Source organism: Micrasema longulum, unplaced genomic scaffold (genome assembly GCF_059751315.1).
Source record: "Micrasema longulum isolate JH-2025_06_02 unplaced genomic scaffold, ASM5975131v1 h1tg000381l, whole genome shotgun sequence".
NCBI classification, from domain to species: Eukaryota; Metazoa; Arthropoda; class Insecta; order Trichoptera; family Brachycentridae; genus Micrasema; species Micrasema longulum.
In genome coordinates, this window is record NW_028277582.1 from 121,804 (window position 1) to 141,661 (window position 19,858).

Genomic DNA, 19,858 nt, shown 5'->3' on the forward strand with positions numbered 1-19,858 from the left:
AATTTTTAGAACCACTAAAATCTTAAAAAATAAAATATAGAAAAAAACAAATGGTTGCTTACTTCTGCAGGGGAGAAACAAGGAGGGGGGAGTCTGATACACCGTCAACCGCACGGTCGCGCCCTCCCTCGCTTCTCCCCTGCAGAAGTAAGCAACCATTTGTTTTTTTAAACAGTTTTATTTTCTTCGTTCTAAATATATTTTTTTAATATGCTAATATATTAAATCAGAAAAGTGCAGGTACAAAAATACAATATCGAAATGTGGACATAAGAATAAACTTTTTTTTAAATTGTATTTGTGTCATTTTCCACCGTTTCCATGATTTTCCGTGAAATATTAATTGAAAATTACAATGGCTATTGTGCGCATGCGCGCGTTTACGAGTGACGAAAATTTCTTTTTGACGTTTTATGAAGCTATTTTTTTAAACTTAATTTTCATTTTTTACTTAAGTACAATGTAGTTCCGACTTCTGTAATAATTTCAAACGGACATAAAATAATAAAAGAGGTGTACTTTTTAGTGCAATTTAAAGTCGCGCCACTGCATAACGTAGATCGAAATCTAGTACAAAAAGTACATTAAAAACAAAGAGAAAGAAAATCCGCGGACTGTTGTAACGTAACCTGTTGCAACTTCAGCTTCGATTAATACGTCGGACGGCGGAAATTCGGTACCCATTCTGTTCATTATTGATTTTAGTTGTGCTTAACCGCGAGTTTACGCTCACAGGCTTGATACAGATATACCGTATCTAATCTGTTCTAGCGGGCGCAGTCGATGCGGCGCTACTTGCGGCCGATATCGGGCGCTGAACGGACCGCATAATGACACGGCGGCATTCGAGGGCATCGGCCAAGATCTCTCGCGGCAGGTGATGGAGGTCGGCATCGTCAGGGTCGCGGAGGACGAGGACTTCTCCAGGCTCAAGGCTCTGGTGGACAGCCACGAGGGCTGGAAGCTGGAGTACAACAAGCCGGACATTCAGGTGTTCACCAAGGCCACGGACGACAAGTGCAACTTCAAGCTGATCAAGATCATAGCGGTGCTGAGTGAAGTGGACGCTACCACCGTATACGACGTTCTCCATGATCCCGACTATCGCAAGGAGTGGGACACGCACATGATTGCGTCTGAGGATATCGGCTTCCTGAATATCAACAATGATGTGGGCTACTATTCCAGTAAGACTTTCCATTTATCTTTTTTAAGTCAACAGCTGTTATATTTTTTACCACTGTTATACTACACAATTAGTTTCAAAATCTGCTTCACGCTAAGTAAATAATTTATTTTTTCAGTAAAGTTACGGCTTAGTGCTTAATTCTTTTGATTATGATTTTAGTGTCTTGTATTTTTATTGGCTTTTACATGACAGGCACAAAATTAAAATCCAAGCATTCCATGGCATGAAAAGTCAATATGTAGGTCTAATAAATATGTACTTAATAAACAGATTTTTTTTTAAAGTGTCTTATTACCTTATGCCGTATAAATAGATATACATAAATAAATATAAAATATTACATAAAAGTAAGTAGGTAATGAAATGTTTTTTAAAAATTAAAAACGTTTTAGAGAAAAATTAAAGTATACATTTAAGTGTAGGTAAGTAAGATGCAAAAAGTCAAAGTGATTTTTATAGCTTTCGAATAATATTTTAAAGGTGTATTGAATTGAATTCGATATGGTACATTAGACTTTTATTAGATGTAACAAAATGTGAAATAAACCAGAGCCTGCTCAAATTCTCAGGTAATGAACTGAATTAAATGCAGTAATTTTATTAATTTCAGTTCATATTTAGGTCAAATCAGGATAATCAAATAATGTATTTAGCTATTATTAGCACAATTTAGGTCGTAAGAAAGAGCCTTAGATTGACGTTGCAACATATCGGACGACAGAAAGCGTTTTTAATGAGGAAGTTCAGTGGTTTTCAAAATTGTTTATTTATTAATAGACTATAAAAAAATATATGTATTTTTGTGTATCATATTATCAGCCCTATGATTTTTTAAAGTTTTGTAATTCTGAAATTACTCCTTGTGTGATGTCACAAGTTCTCTTCAGTGAGTTCTGCTAATTGGTGAATTGGCTTCCTGTAAACCGGAAATTTATCATATCGGTTGATTCGGAAGAATTAGTGACGTCGTTCGAAGTGGTTTTTATAATTCTTTTAATTTCAAGAAACTTCGCCGTACAATTTAATGCTTTAATTTTAAGAACTTCCTCATTGTTATGTAGGCATTATATCTACTAAACTGGAATATTTTATTGAATGTTTACTTGCCATAATCGATGTTCTTCGTATAATATGTAAATATATTATATTGTTAATATAAATGACCAAAAAATTCATACGATTTTGTGTGAAATAAATAAGCTGAAAGCATTTTTCTATGTCTTGCTTTTTTATATTTTACGTCTCAAATCTCATGTTACCGGTTTTTCAATGCAGCGGAAGTAAAAACGTTATCATGAGTTAGCTCGTTGTTAATTTAATCAACTTAATTTAAGTAAATAATTTTTATCTCCTTATCAAAGAGAAAAATAAACAGATAACTTTGTTAATAAAACGTACAAATGTGTATTGCAGCCGTAAAGAAATACTGCCTGGATTTAAAAGGTTTTTAATCTGTAATAATGTATTTAAAACTCAGGCAGGCGCCGTGGCGCCGTTGGTTAGACGGCCAACTGTAAAACTGGCGTTGCGGGTTCGATTCCCGCCAGTTGCAAGAAAAAATAATCCAAGAAAGATTTTTCTTAATTGGTCTGGGTGTTGTGGTGTATTTTTCATTACCTCCTTTCATATCCCCTCTATCCCACCTGCTGACAGGCCTCTAATTAGAGGCTTAGCGGGTTATTCCTTTAAGAAAAAAGTAATAGTTCTCCAGAGAAGCCCTTTAGCTCTATTGCATAGAACAAAGGCGTTCCAAACTTTTGGTTTGGTTTTTAGTTTAACAGTAAACCATTGTATTGATGTAAACTGTAGCTAACTTCGTGGTTAATAATCATAGCGCGGTCTCCGTGGGGTCAAGACGCTTGACTCACGCACGGAAGGTTCCGGGTTCGATTTCCGGTGAGAACACAAAAATTAAAATTGGATTTTTCTCAAGCCTGGTTGTTCTGTAATGTAATTCACCACTGTAATTGGGCCTCCTGGCCTGTTGTGGTGCAAAAAAATGAAATGAAATGAAATAGTATGGTTTTTCTCCGTATGGGCCACTTTATTAGTCATAGGCGTGTTATTTAAACTAATTTATTTACTCTAATTTAAAATGTACATTTTATTGTATTGAAACGCCCTTGGAATAAAAATAAGTCACCGATGTATTATTGAAATAATATAAATATACTGAACAATGTTTTGGGTATGTCCAAATGTTTGTAGACAGGCTGGATTTCTTCCCTAGGGAGTTATCAAGATCTAAATTGGTTGCAACAGAGAGTTTCCCTTCTAAAAACTGTTTTCCCTCTCTGTTGCAACAAATTTAGATCTTAATGACTCCCCAGGGAGGAAATACCACTTGTCTACAAACATTTGAAACAATTCAGTCGCATGAATCTCACGCACACCAATAAAGGTTTCAGCTCTTTTACTTCACAAAAGTCAACAGATTGAAGAGTTTCTTTTCCCTAGAATGTTTTCGCTCGCAGTTGTAACAAATTTAGATCTAAACAGAGCCCATCTAAAGGTTTCAAGCATCTTTGTCAGTTACCTGTAATTGAACACGTTTAGAAAAGAAAATGTATACATATTCTATTTTTCACACAGAAAACTTAATTTTACTCTGTAGATAAAGTAATATGGGCCCTGAAGCGTAAAACTGCATTTGGTTTGACAATGTCAATAACAATGTCAATTCAGTGCCCTATGCACCATTGGGTGTGGAAAGGGGAATGGTGATGATGAGAACTTAAAAAGAAAGAAGATGTAAACCAAAAAAGAAACTAACGTTATTTGTCCGGTAAAAAAATTTGATATAAATATGACATGTAATTATGTTTTTTATTAACTATCTAAAAAAAATAATTGTTCTACAGAATTCAATGTGTAATGAATGTCCTTTTCCAAACATTTCTATTTTTTAGAAAGGTACTGCAAAATCAAATACTATAGGTAAATTGATAGTAAAAATATATTCAATTTGTTATTAAAAATATGTATGTTTTAGATTTGTTATGCAATGTAATATGAATTGGGTTGTGGTTCTGTGGATAGTGTCATGGACTCACGGATCAAAGGTCCAAGGTTCACGCCCCGCTCTACCACAACTTGATTCCCATTTTGTTGTAAAATCCAAATGTGTAGGTAAATGAGCATGAGAATGCAAATACTTCTTTTTTAAAAAATAAACTGATAAATGTTTCTAGTGTCTTGTCCATCCCCATTGAAGAACCGAGATTTCGTGCTGCAAAGATCGTGGCTGGATACAGGAACTGAACAGATGATCATTAACCACTCGGTGTACCACAAGAACTATCCGCCGAGGAAAGGATTCGTCAGGTAAACTATTATCATGTACTTTATTAACATGGCAAACGAATGTTCGTCGCAGGACGATGGAGTTCTGGTGTTGACCCTTATGTATGGGTGAAAAGTTTTGAATTGGAAAAACGATAATGAAATTAGGCTGAATGCTGTCAAAATGCCATCTCTAGGGAATGTGTGGTAAAACAATGTATGATAGGTGCACAAATGTAGAGATCTGTGCATTATGTAAGGCTGAGACTGGCATTATCTAACTCATATAGTGTCCATGTGGCTCGACTGTGGAATCATCTCCCATCCACCATCAAAGATGTTACTACATTATCTCTGTTTAAATCACGTCTGAAGAAACATCTCCTTTTTCTTCCTTAATCTCTCCTCCTTTCCTCTTTCCTCTTTTTTCCTTTTTCCCATTGAGTAATAGTTTTGATTTAAGGTAATTTATTACGTTTATTTCTATTTTAATATATCTTTAGCTTTTTAATCTTTTTTTTTTCTATTGAATATGTTCTGTAACTTGAATTATAAAAATAAAACTTTTATTTTATTGGTTGGTTGGAAGAAATTGTCATTTGGCAATAAGCCCGCTAATGTACAAATAACATTATGTACAAAAAGTTAAATAATAATAATAATAAATAATAATTATCGACAAAATTATGAAACGAGTACTGGGTTGGTTTGGACATGTACAACAAATGGACAGCAAGCGAACAGCTAAAAGCATTTACCATGTTGTCGCACCACATTTACTATGAAGGTTGCTATGTTAAATTTAAATTTACCGTCTGAACTCTGATTAAATTGCTAGAAACTTCACCATGGGTAACCATCTTTGTTTCTACGGCAATGAGGTACTGACTGCCAATGTGAAAGCATGTGTATCGCTGCGCTACCGCTTCGCTACCGCTTCGCTACCGCTTCGCTGCCGCTTCGCTATCGCTGAGTGATCGCCATAGTAATAGGGAAATATCACTTTTTTTTACATTTTTAAAGTAATGAGTGTCTATGAAACACTGTAAAGTAAAAAAAAATATTTTTTGCCCGTTATTATAGTCCTTTAAATGTAACATGATTAGAACGACAGTTGTCAGAAAAAGTGACGACATAACTTTGTAGTAACGTCAAAGGAGTTATTTATATTGACACACGAAAAATCATTTGTATCTGGCGTGATAATTATTTTTTTTATTACAATGCTTGAAACATAAATCAACATTAATCTATAAAATCAGCTTTAAAACTAAAATAAACCTTATTATTAACGACGTTCTTACAAGGTTACATCATTTTCCAAAAACGTTAGAGATGGGAAAAATTGATCAATGTAAATTGATCGAATAAAAAAATTATTTGTTTGACGTTGTTCATGAAAAAAGTATAAATGTCTAATTTTTTGGTTAACAATTAAGTTAAATACACTATATATATTAGGCTTGTTTTTTCGTTTTTTATATAAATTTTCAGAAACAGAGTTTCATGATTGCATGAAATAACTGATAAAATCGATTTGATCAGTGATCAGTAATTTCCCATCACTAATGAAATTAGTTTGACAGCTGTCATCCTAATCAAGCTATATTTTAAGGACTATAGTAGCATTATTATTTTTTTAATTTGCAATTTAGAATTCCCACAAAAACGGCCATTGCATTGGCCACGCCCCTAATATGTCACGATTTATGTTAATTTTGAACTTTATTCCTAACCTTTCAAATTTTTATAGAACATCTTGACGTCACAATTATCAATGCTAAACATGTCGCGTTTTTTATTCTCGATTCAAAATAAGATCAACCTACTACAGTACAAAATTAGGTTCATACCTCTCTCCCCACTTTTTTTATTTTTTTACGTTTAATCATTAGTGTGGCCATATAAAGGGAAAAGGAATTTTGAGTATTATTCTATCAAAATCTATAACCTACTTCCATTATTTATTAAAACAATTAGTAACGAGAAAATGTTCAAAAAGGCTATAAAAAAATGGATAGTTGAGCTAGGTAGAAATAAAATGGATTGTCTCATTCGCCCAAACCAATATTGAATCAACTGCTCCACCAAGTGTATAGCTTAGGTTAGGTTTTAGTTATTTTCATTGTGCGTTTTGTAAAATAAATAATACAGATGTACAAATATACCTAGTTTTTAAAACTGTCTGAAAATTTTGTTAATTATCTCTGTTTATTAAGTAAGTCTTCTTTGTTTATTCTCAAATGTAAAAACATTTCAAAAAAGTATATTGTTAAGAGATCTCGGCACAGGTAACCCCAGTGAGGTCAGATTATTTTTATTATTGATTATAGTTTTTAAAAGTAAAATATGAATAAATAAATAAATATGAAGCAAAAATTAGTCGTATGAAAAAAGAAATATACCCAAATTAACCACTCTCTAGGGGATAGAGAAGATTCATATTTAAAAAAAAAAAAAAAATAATTTAATTTTACAATATGCCCAAGGGGCATTTACAGAAATATACAAAAATATACAGGTAAGTACAAACATAGTAAGTAAAAATTTAAAAGATAAACAACACTTTTTTGTATACATGTAGAAACAATAAAAAGCATACTGCCATGCAAAATAAAAAGTGAAACTTTACATAGTATAAAAGAAAAATAAATATATGGATATAAGAAAAGTAATACGTTAGCTTACATACGCGATTGCAGGTCGATCTTATTTTGGATCGAGAATAGTGACATATTTTATAATTTCTTTTTTAAAGTTACATATGAACACATTTCTCTACAATATCCTTCATTGATTTGAAAATACAATTAATTATTCTAAATCCATTTCATATTTTCTTATCGGTATTTGTAGTATGTGATATTTCCCTATTTTGGATTCTTCCAATAATTGTCTATTGTAGTTATAAAAACCCATTGTGTCATTGCCGGTGATAATTTAAGTTCAAAGCGCCTTTTCATAAGGCAGAGAACCCCCGTATAATAGTGTATAAGGTGAGTGCTCTGATTAATTTTGTCATGGAGTTCAAAGCATCAGCAATATTAACGCAATTTGAATCCAATAAAAAATACACAAACCGACTTTACATTATGGTAATTGGCAAAATCACAACGTCAACATCGATGGATGCAGAAAACGAGAACTACCGAGAAAGGAATTCAACAAATGCTTCGAATAATCATCAATCAATATGATTTGGAGGAAGCGAGGTCTGAATGCAAAGATTATGTTCGACATTTCTGTTGTAGTATGTTAATATTAACAGCTCCCCAGTGGGTTGAATTCAGTCCTTGTCTACAAAAAATTTGACAAACTCGTTGGAATTGATTTCTCAATATAAAAACATATGTATTTTATTTCATAAATTAAGCCACAAAAATTTCAACTCCTTGAAAAAAAACTAACTGGTGAAGTAATGAATGACAATCTACTTTTATTTATTATGTAAATTCTATTTTTGAAACCGTAATTTCATATTGGAGATTGTTATATTTGTTATTTATGAAATTCCCTTAATAACTTCACCCCTAACCTTTACTCTAATCAATAATGTGTGGGTTTACATTCCCCCTTTTCAAGTTAGCTCGAAATATAGCCCTTTTAAATTGATAATTAGTACAGTACTTTATTAATTCATCAATTGATTGCTATCTTGATAAGGTCATCTTGTAAATTTATAATGATTTACATTACTTTAATTAAAGGTTATTTCCATCAATCTATTAATATGTGATCTTTTTTTTTTACCTTGTTGCTAATCATTAAAAAATTTTTGATTTCTAGGGCAATTTCGCAAGTGACGGGTTGGGTTGTCCGGAGATCGGAGCGCGGGGCTAGAGTATCGTATGTTTCCCGCACGGATCCTCGTGGCCGCTTGCCTGCGTGGCTAGTGAATGCGGTCACGCGCGAGCTGGGGCCAAAGATGGCTAAGAAGCTGCACCAGGCCGCCCTGAAGTACCCCGACTGGAAAGCCAAGTCCCTTCGCCCCCACACCATGCCATGGAGGTTTCCGGATCAAATACCGGGAGAGAGGATCAGCATTTTAGACGTGAGTTGATTTTGTTAACTAAATAAACCAAATTTAAAGAGATAAAATAAACTTAATCAAACAAACACGCAGAGAGGATAGCACACCACACTCTATATTAGCATACAGACCCTGCTACCTTTACATTCATACACCTTCTCATTCATCTGATTATTCCAACTCTTAACATGTTTATCTTCAAGTATTTGTTGGATTTGGTCATACCATGTCAATCAACATTCGCATCATAAATCCTTTAAGCGGTTTCGCTGTCTATTTGCTCTACATGATATGTTGATAACCCTTGTCTCAGCGTTACATGATGCATGGATCTCGACATTAGTGCACCTATTGTAAATAGTTTTATCACACATTCGCCCGAGAGATCACATTTTGACAGCACTCAGCCTACTTTCATACTTGTTTTTGCAATTCCATACTTCGCTTTCATACACAAGGATCGCACCTGGACTCCATTGTGAACTGCTAATTTCACCTCCTGCAAAAACTAAACCTCTTATTGTTAGATTTCTGACAGAAGTTAGTATAGATGGTATAATAAATGGCCCACGCGTAGACATTTAGTCTTTGTTTACTAACATTTTACATAGTTTCAATGCATGCCCAAAATACACAGTAAACCTTTGTAGTTTTATTTAATTTTAGCCATATTCTTCTTATTATTATTAATAAATATTCGTTTTTATATCTAAATAAAAAGATTGTACATCTTAAGAAAAGGAACCATTGTAGGAAATATTTCTGCATCTGGGCGGATAAAGATTACAGTTTTGTGTGTGAAATATAACCAGAACCCTTGACGAGTATTTTCGACTCTATGGCTACTTTCATCTAAAAACCCTAAAAATGAAATACTTAGTGTAATGGCTGGCAGGGTTTGATTCTTGCCAATGTAGACATGAAATATTTTTTTAAAAGGGTGATTCTTTCCATTATTTAAAAATAATTCTCTTAATAAATAGTCTCTATAAAATTCTTCTAGAACACGAGAATTCCAAACTCTCCTTGGCTGCATTCAACAAACCTGTCTGAGATTTGATCTCTAACATTAGTCGGTTACGAATTGGTCACTGTAGTACAAATAGCCATCTATTCAAAATCAATGTTGTGGGAAGTCCGTGGTGTGAATGTGGTCTGGACCATGAGACTCCAGTCCACATATTCTTTGATAGTCTCTATAAAATTCTTCTAGAACACGAGAATTCCAAACTCTCCTTGGCTGCATTCAACAAACCTGTCTGAGATTTGATCTCTAACATTAGTCGGTTACGAATTGGTCACTGTAGCACAAATAGCCATCTATTCAAAATCAATGTTGTGGGAAGTCCGTGGTGTGAATGTGGTCTGGACCACGAGACTCCAGTCCACATATACTTTGATTATCCAATAAGAGACAAATATAGTATGTACTCTTATTAATACCATCACTCCTCTTCATCCTTGATCCTGAAATTATCCACCATATAGAAAACTTCCTGTCAAAAAATGATGTAAATTTTTTAGCTTCTTTCATTTTATATTACTAATATACATAATATTGACAATGTCTCTTCTATATATCTATATCTTTTGGTTTTAAAAGGCAGTTTTGCCTAAATTTTTCTTGAGACATAAACTTGATTTTTTTAAATGTTATCAGTGTAAACGGCACGAATGCCTTTTATAAACATAAACATTGATACATGAAAAATAACGGGGCTCTATTACCAAATTATGATATAATACAAAAACAATATAGTTATAAATATTACACAGTTGTTTTATACATTGTACTATATTATAACACTATTTGATACATTATACTTAACATACTTAGGTATAAAGATAAAAAATAAAGATAACGCAGTAAATTAGAAATGGCAAAAGTAATAAATTCTACATTTGTTGGTATTGTTGCAAAGTGTATTGAATTTCCTAGGTTAACAAACTGTCTCGTGCTAAGAGCTCAGGGGTTCACTTTTTTTTTTTTTTTAATAAAATATAATAAAAAATAAAATAATAAGCCTTTTCAAAAAATTGACTTCAAAAAACCTATAAAAATGAAAAATCTAGTCGTACATATTTAACATATATTTATTCATACATTTCTTTTTCTCTTTTTACAAATTAACATAAATATTTAAACAGCAGTCAAAATCCTAAACTATTTCTTTAATAGCAAGTTTAAACCTGATTTAGCCAGTGTGAAAAATGACAATACAACTGATCTGGTTCCCTGATCTGGTTCCTAGACTGTGCAGTCTTAGAATAGGTGAATTAATAGCATAATTTGTTGCAGCAATTTCTACATAAAATGGCGCATTATTTATTTATTTAAAACTTTAAGTACAAATAAGAATAAGTACTTTGGCAGACTTATTGCTAAAAGCAATATCTTCCAGCCAACCAAAAAACAGATTGGTCCAAAAGAAGAGATTGGTCAAAAATTTGTACTAAAAAAAACACCAATAGATAGGTACATACATAAAATTTAAAAAAAACCTAATTTATTTAAAATACGAGTAACTTCTGTTTTTTAATTGGGAGATAAGGCTACAGAACAGATATACGAGGGTAAAGTCGATGGTAAATGAAATGAAATTATTAACATATAAACAAAGAATATTTTACAATACAATGATATTTGTTCATAAAATTATAAACTCTAATAAAAAAACAGAATTTTGGAAAAAAATTGATCGGAACCAGCATGAACACGATCACAATACTAGAGAAAAGAACAAAATTAGACTTCCATTTAGGAAAAAGGCAAAGTCACAAAATTCCATTTTATTTAAAGCAATTAAAAAGTATTACGAAATGGAAAAAAATATTTATGAAGAAAAAAACATATCAAAATTTAAAATAATGGTCAAGACATATGTGATAAACAATTTATAAATTAAATATATTTGCAATGTTATTATTAGAACACACATAACAATATGTATGATATGTGTGCCCTATTTTAAGATTTAAATAAAAATAAAAAAAATAAAATAAGGCTTGCACGTATTAACTTTAATAAAATAAAAAAGCACATTATGTTATACGTGTTTAAATGATGAGGAATCTGGGATCAGATAGTGTGTTTGGAAGGAGAGAGAAGGAAGAACCAAGGAAAGAAAAAAAGGCATAAAAATACATATTTAAGAAAAAGAAAAAAAAAGTAGTATCTCTAGTCTATTTTGTTTATTATACATTGGTTATGACTTTTTTTGTTTATTAGTTATTTTTAATATTAAATAAACCCGTGGCAGATAAACAGCACCGGAACTAATGGGATATAGCACCTTGTCACTTACTGAAAAGGGATGGGAATATACACATTTGTAAATTAATACGAGCATATTATTCTCCTTTCTCTTGTAAGCAAGTGGCTGGTTCTTACTGTTATCTAAACCTATGGTAGGTCCGGCTCTGCAGATAAAGTGTGTCACAAGATAAAAATATAAACATCGATTGTTGTTTGACATAACATGTTATGTTATCTTCTTCTGACAGGAGTATAACAACAATTAAACAAGATTAAGCCGTGTTTACTAAACGCTTAATAGAACAATCATCGTTTTATTAACATCTAGCTAAGAAAAAACACATATGCATGCTATTGTTTACCCTTAAATATATGCTGTATAGATTGCATAAATAAATAATATTGCAATAAGTCAACAGATGTCGCCAGTAAGTAAATTTGGAATAATGTGAAAGTACACCTGCTTTGACTAGATAATATATGCAACTTCCGAAATCACAAGCTTTTATTAGGGAGAATAGTAATTGACGTTACACTGGTCATAGCCGATGACAGGTCATAAGTACTCTAAATGTCTAGATTTTCTCTTTTGCCAATATTTCTTCATCTCGGTTGAGATATCAGTCTCTTTAGATGAAATCCTGTGAGGGTTAAATTTCCGTATTAAGTCTACAAAAATGTTGACATACCTAAGAATTCAATGAGGAAGTTCAGTGCTACGGGAAATTAGACACAAAAATGTTTTCTTATACACGGTAAAAATAGGAGCATTCAATTGTAATGCGAAGTTTCTCCAAAATGTGTAAAAAAATTAGTAAAAATTAACTACGTCACAAGTTCTTTAGAATCAATCAATTACAGTGTTGTTGAGTTGTGATAGATTTTCAGTTTCCGGTAGCTATTTTTTTCAACGTTTAGTGTATTTTTACACTAAGGGGCTCTATTTTTAAATGTCAACAGAACTCACCGACGAAAACTTTTTTTGACTTTTTTGTATTACTCTTTTACTACGCACACAATATGCGACCCATTGGTAAACTTTCTATTGTATCGATGATTTTTCTCAGATTTTTGATAAAATGCTTTTTCTGTTTTCAATAAGCATTAATGATTTTAAAAAATGTATTTGAACCGATATATAAATGTATAATGGAGGAATAACGAAAATCTTAACCCATATTTTTTTATATTTATGGAGATATTGAAGTTATTAGATTCAATATGTACTAGTTACACATCACCCGGAAGGGAGAGTTAAAAATAACAGCTTTTGTTTAGTGGGTAGATTAGATGGCTTGCAAATATCAACTTAATAAAAATACATTATGTTATACATTACACATTAAAGGATGAGAAATGTAGGATCAGGTAATGAGTTTGGAAGGAGATAAGAAGAGGATCCAAGAAAGAGAAGGGAGGTTAGGGTTCTAAGGATATATAGTAATGTAAAATTGTAGTGCCGATGTATGTATAGTAATAAAATAAAATGTATCTGTTTGTTTGTCTCGTAGTGTATTGATACTGGACAGAAAGGCTCCACAGAGACCATCGCTGATGAATCTTCAGCCAAAGAAGGTAAAAGAAGGAAATCCAGAAGACTCTCTGACAGTGATTAAACATAGTACATATAATTTTTAAACTTTACCTATTTTATAATTTAAACATAACAACCATTTTATTATTGTTATTTACATATATTATGTTGACAGTATTATTTTTTTCATACTAATTATGTCCGCCTAAAAGTGTAATAAAATTTTATGCTAGCTTGCCTTTTGGAGTATGTTTATTTTTCGCTTGTTTAAGTTTATTTATTTAACTTTAATATTTTGACAATTTTTTACATCTTGTTATAAATATAAATTTAAACACAAAAGTTAACAAAAATAAGGCCAATTTCACCAGTATATTAGTATGTATCTGTTTATAAGCTAGTAAGAATATAATTTTATTAAGAATACATTAATTTTATCCCAATTAGATGTTTTTTCACAGTAATCTAAAGAACCCATCGACTGATGTTTTTAAATAGTATATTTGAAATTTGTAGTGTGTGACATCACAATAATAAAAACATTTAACTTTCTGAAAAAGATCAATTGAATCAGCAATATCTCAATCTAATATAATATGTAATTACATTTATAGAAACATTTGAATAGAATATTAAGAATATTACCCTAGAAATATTTTATTTTATTATTATTCTCAAATAACATTTGAATGGAAGTCAATACCTGCATAATCTCTTCATAAAATGTTTATTTTTTACTTTCTACAAATGTAATTATCGTACAAAAATGTTTTGTCCTTTGCACAAAAAAATAATATAGTAAGAGAAAAATCGCTGACAGAGCAATGTATGACATAAAAAAATAAATTTGTGAACCTAAGCTCCGAATATTCTGTTGAGAATGTGGAATAAATAAAATTGTATTTTAAATATTTTGAATATTTGAATCGTTAACTTTGTTATCAAACATTTCAAGTAAATATTTGTATTTAACCACTTCTTGGCTTTTTTATGTTTACCGATTTCGTCAGGACACTAATTGCACTAATATGCAAATTACACCTTTGCCATAGTAGTTGCACAAAAATAAAACATGTAAAACCAACGTGCTGATAGGATCCATGTTATTCGTGTTGGCTTCTATATTAGGAGATAATTATGATACGGTGACAAATAAGATAAATTATGATTTAGGAAATATGTCAAAATGGTTAAAAGTGAGTAAATTAAAATTGAATATCGCAAAACCAAAATGTATAAATATTGGAAGAAAAAATATACCCCAAAGATATAATTTTATTTTTTAAAAGAATAACCCGCTATGCCCCTATTTAAATGCTTGTTAGCAGGTAGGAAATAAGGGATATGGAAGGAGGTAATAAAATATACACCACAACACCCAGACCAATTGAGAAAAAAATCTTTTCTGGATTGTTTTCTTGCAACTGGCGGGGATAGAACCTGCGACGTTTGTTTCACAGTTAGCTGTCTTTCCAACTGCGCCACGGCGTCTGTTTAATATTGATAATCTAAATATAAATTCTGTGGATAAAATAAAGAGTCTCGGAGTTTACTTAGATAGATATTTAAATTTTAAAACACATTCTCAATATGTAAAAAAAAAAACAATTATGGGACGACTAAGAAATGCAATAGATATAAAGAGTAATGTTTTTATCTATAAAACAATCATAGGTCCACACATAAATTACTCATTTTTTATGTAATGACTGGGAAATCAAAAACACTTAAATTCTTCAAAATAAAGCGATGAGGATTATACTAAAAAGGAATATGTGCTCTAATGTAAAAATAATGCACAAATAAACTAGCTTGCTCACATTAAAGCAACAAATGAAAAATGTAGCATTTTTTATATGAAAAATAATTAAGTGGATAAATAAAATAAAATCAAATTTAACCAACAATGTCATACACACGAAACTAGGGTAAAAAAGTGTGAGAACAATGAGGAGAAAAACACTCTCATAACTCATTGTACAAGGGGTTGAAGCTATACGACGAGTTACCTGAAGAAATGTAAAGCATTGAATTATTTCAAATTAATTTTAAAAAATATGTGCTTGAGAAATGTTGATAAAAAATTGTAATGTTATTAAAAGTATATTAGTTCTTAGATGTTATGAACTAACTTAATAAAGCAAAAATAAATAAATAGTAACATGGGCCTCATCAGCATGTTGGTTTCATATCTTTGTGCAACTTCTACCTTAGTATCAAAGTGGGACAATGGCCATTTTCATAATTTTTCAATAGAGATCATTTTCTGTTGCGGATATACAAGAAACCAGTATAAAATATATTTTTATACCTTCATAAAATAAATAGGTAGATATTAATTTTGTGCATATATATAAGATAAATATTATTTAAATTAAAACAGTGCTTTAAAATTAAAAATGACAATTTTTTAAACCCGCAGAACTGCAAGTGTCTGTTTTTGAGAGGATGGACAAAATAATGATCAAGGGGGGATTTACGTTCAGTATATAGAAATAAATTTTTATTTAATACTTTTACTACATAGTAACACTCTCTTAACTCTAAAAATGACAAAGACTCACTTCGGCAGATGACAAAATAACAGCCACCATGACACTTGGGCCCATAATGTATGAAATGTCCACTTTTGATGCAAAGATGAGTAAATGTCCGTTTTTTATATTAGGCACACATACATAAATTTCTACTCCAAATGGCCGTGTTTGATATGTATCTTTAAGTTTTTGCTAAGAAAATAGTTTTTTCTTTCATAACCAATCCAAAAAATCAATTTTGAATAAATGGCGATTGCCCGACTTCAATACTAGGGTTCTCAATTTATATCCTGAAAAAGAGATTGATACGTCTTAAAACCGGTAAACGTAGAAAAGTTGGTTAGTGGTTATATATAAATAAATATTTACTAACATTTATTGAAATGTTTAATGGTTCGTTGATCGAATGTGATAAAATTCTAATATTAGTATTGATTCACCTCTGAAATTAAATATATGCAGTGCCAAACTTAATTTTTGAATCCTGACTCTTAAAATACGAAATTGATATCTCATTTTTAAAGGTGTTATGTGTACTCATACTTTATGGTCTATTTTAAGATACGGGTAAAGAAGTTTACGTATTTATTAAATTTAATCGAGCTTACTTTTACAATAAATCTTATTCAATTAAGTAAACGGTTTAATGCTTTTTGAATTGCATTACATATCTTAGCATTTTTAAAATTGGGTCATCTTACCTATGAAACAAAGCCGATTACATAAAGTTTTTAAAGATGTTTGAAAATTTTAACGGATAATCATTGTCTCAATATAGCACAATCATTTTGTAATACCTGTTAGTATTACTGCATGTTTTGAAATTTTACGCAGCAGTTAGAAGCCGGTGTGCTTTGATTTCGCTGCTGTAAATTATGTTATTATTGTTAATTTTTAGTTTTGATGTTTAACTATTTAGAATGTGTATGTGTGTGTAGTTAATTGAAAACTATAGAATCAGATGCAGCAATATATAAATTCCGTTCCCTTTTTAATGTGTATCGGTAGACTCACAACAGAATCATAGATGACTGTCATGTTTGAATCAGATTGTGGTCCCGTGGCTAGTGTTGTGGACTCACCGATTAATGTTCCGAGGCTCGTGCACAAATTTATTCTCATTTTTAATAATTAATTATTTACAAGTCCCCCCAAAATTTAAATATTTGGTAAAAAATTGTTAGGTTTTTAAAAAAATTATAAATTTGTGTTTCTGAAAAATCTATTTTTAATATTTCGCACTCCACGGGTGCTATTTACGTACTAAATACACGCTGTAAAAGTGTTCTCTACAGCCGCGAGAGCAATCACAATAGAGCCCTGGATTATTTTTTATTTATCCTTTCAGCATTTCTGCAACATCTGTTAAGTGGGATTATAAAAAATAATCAACGTGATAATTTAAACAATGTATCTTTGGATGATGGTTTTTTTTTTTTTACCTGTCTTTTTATTGATAGCTAAAGGCAAAAGACATAATTTTATTATGAGCAAATATTTAAGTTTATTTTGTTGAAACAAAATTGTGTAATCATGAGAAATTAAAAGAAGGATCACTGAACGGATTTTGCAGATGCAACAACGATATATTAAATAATATTTATTATACAGTGATTTTATACGTTACTCACAAAAAAAATTAATTTTGTTTTTTTTCAATCTCATTACAGTAATACTGAATCGGGATGTTTTCTTTTTTTAAATATGTGTTTGAAACTAGTTGTATGATGTTATATAGATCTTTTTTTGCATTTGATTCTACAGTATTCAATAAAATATATTATCATAGAGCACTATTAAATTTGCACGTGGATCAGATGAATACAATTTTAAAAAAATAAAATTACTTGTAATACGATTACTTTAACAAGCTATAAATGTTGATTTAATACAGGCTAGCACAGTTAAAAAAGATGGATGCCAAAGGAGGCCATTTAACATAATATAAAAGTTTGTTGTCCCTACAATCAAACATTCAGTTTGTAAGTAGCTGAGATAATATTTAATAAAAGAAAATATTAAACAAAAACCGCACGGGTAGGCAGAAAATATAGAACACCCCTTTTTTATGTGTTCCCTAAAAGACTACATTCAAAAATCTTTTTATGCATGTATGACGATTATTCCGACTTTTAACGGTCCATATTAAAATATTTGTTAAATTTGATCATGCCATGTCTTTCTCGGTCTTCGTCGTTTTCTGCATCCATCAATATTTGCATCGTAAATCCTTCAAGTTTTTCTTACACAGTCCATTCACTCTAACCTGTCCAAACCAACACAAGCCCTCCTTTCGTGATTTTGTCGATAATGCTTGTCTCAGCCTTACATAATGCTTGGTTCTCGACATTTGCGCGCCTATCGCACAGAGATCGCATTTCAACAGCATTCAGCATACTTTCATTCTTGTTTTTCCAGTGAGGAAGTTCAGTGGCACGGGAAATTGGATAAAAAAAGGTTTTCGTACACATGGTAAAAATTAGAACTTTTAATTGTATGGCAAAGTTTCTCTAATATTTAAAAAAATAATTATTACTTTAAATTACATCACAAGTTTTTCTAAATAAACCAATGATAGAGTGTCGTGATAGATTTCCGGTTTCCTATTAGCCAACGCACCGATCAGGACAACTCATGGAAGAGAATTAGTGACCTCAAGCACAAAGTAATAAAAAAAATCGTAGGGATGATAATATGATACAGAAGACTAATAATAATAATGTATTTTTTTAAAACTTCTGAACTTCCTCATTGCACATTTCATTTCCATACATAAGGGTCGGTACCAGTTACCATTGTAAAAATATTACGTGTTATACATGTTTTTTCTTAACTAATTTTTACAAAAGGAGACATCTGTGCGCCGACCTATTGAGTTTTATTGATTAAAGAATGTAACAATAGTCAAAGAAATGAAGCAGACTTTTGACTTGACATTTTACCATAACCTAATATCATAAATAGATTAAGTGTACTATCTGTAATCTCCCAGTATTTACATTACAAGCAGAAATAAATGTAATATAAAGGTATGATATTAGTTATTCCATTAAAATACGAATAATTAATTGCAGTTTTTATCTTTTATAACAATCATTATGTTTATTACCAATGCATACCTTTGTGTAATTTTATTCAGCTTTTTATGCAATGTTCATAACTTAATGTAGTTTTAATAGCATATAATTTATAGCTACTTAGCTAGTATTTTATATTTATTTAAAGCATAATTTCAGATTGCTAAATGAGAAGAATTATTGAAGAAATGAAAATCCTCTCTTTTTAATAGGTTTTAAAATTAAAACAGGTCTGCTCTCAGAGTAATAATTCTCTAGAGAAGTCCTTAAGCTCTATTGCATAGAACAAAAGCGTTCCAAATTTTTGCTTTGGTTTTTAGTTTAACAACAAACAATGGACGGTTTCAGTTTGTGCTTGCAATGAGGAACTTCAGCCCTACGGGAAATTAGATATAATTTTTTTTTAAAAATAAAATCCAACTACTTTGAACGATGTCACTAGTTCATATGAAGGCAGAACCTACCGAAAATAAGCGGAAGTGAACCTTTGACGTCACATGCAGAGTAATTTCAGACATACAAAACTTTAAAAAATCATAGCGCAGATAATACGATATAAAAAAAATTAAAAAGAATAATTAGCTTAGTTTAAAAGTCTATTAAATTTAAAAAAACACTGAACTTCCTCATTCTCAACCCAAGTACCTACTGCTGCTGTAATCTGCAACTAACTTCGCGGTCATTAATCATAGAATGGTTTTTCTCCTTATGGGAGATTCTATTAGGTTATTACTCTAAGGGTCTGCTACATTTTCGCAAATAATAATGCCCTATTTGGTACGGATGTGGGTAACAAAATGACAAAAAATCATATCAATTTTGATAGTATCTGTCTGTATTTTCATATTGTAGCATAAAAAACTTTTATCCTGTTATTTATTATGTAACTAAATAATAACGTACCGTCTATGTAAGTTCAATACCGCGTACAAGCCAAAAAATTAAAAACACGT

At 31.0% G+C, this 19,858-nt stretch overlaps 1 protein-coding gene and 1 long non-coding RNA gene across 3 annotated transcripts; both read left to right on the forward strand.

Annotated features, from left to right (window-relative positions):
* Positions 1–345: 345 nt before the first annotated feature.
* Positions 346–13,529, forward strand: LOC148282061 (START domain-containing protein 10-like). Of its 2 annotated transcripts, XM_088225687.1 has the most exons (5): positions 362–676; positions 772–1,187; positions 4,381–4,513; positions 8,258–8,522; positions 13,269–13,529. In XM_088225687.1, the coding sequence occupies exons 2-5, from the start codon at positions 881–883 to the stop codon at positions 13,371–13,373; spliced, it is 810 nt and encodes a 269-aa protein (XP_088081813.1). In that variant the 5' UTR covers positions 362–676; positions 772–880; the 3' UTR covers positions 13,374–13,529. The 2 variants fall into 2 exon arrangements, with proteins under 2 accessions (XP_088081814.1, XP_088081813.1); XM_088225688.1 differs by having other exon boundaries at positions 346–1,187.
* Positions 2,675–3,934, forward strand: LOC148282062 (uncharacterized). The gene is made up of 2 exons (XR_015822191.1): positions 2,675–2,776; positions 3,804–3,934. It is a non-coding gene; the product is annotated as an uncharacterized LOC148282062 (long non-coding RNA).
* Positions 13,530–19,858: the final 6,329 nt, after the last annotated feature.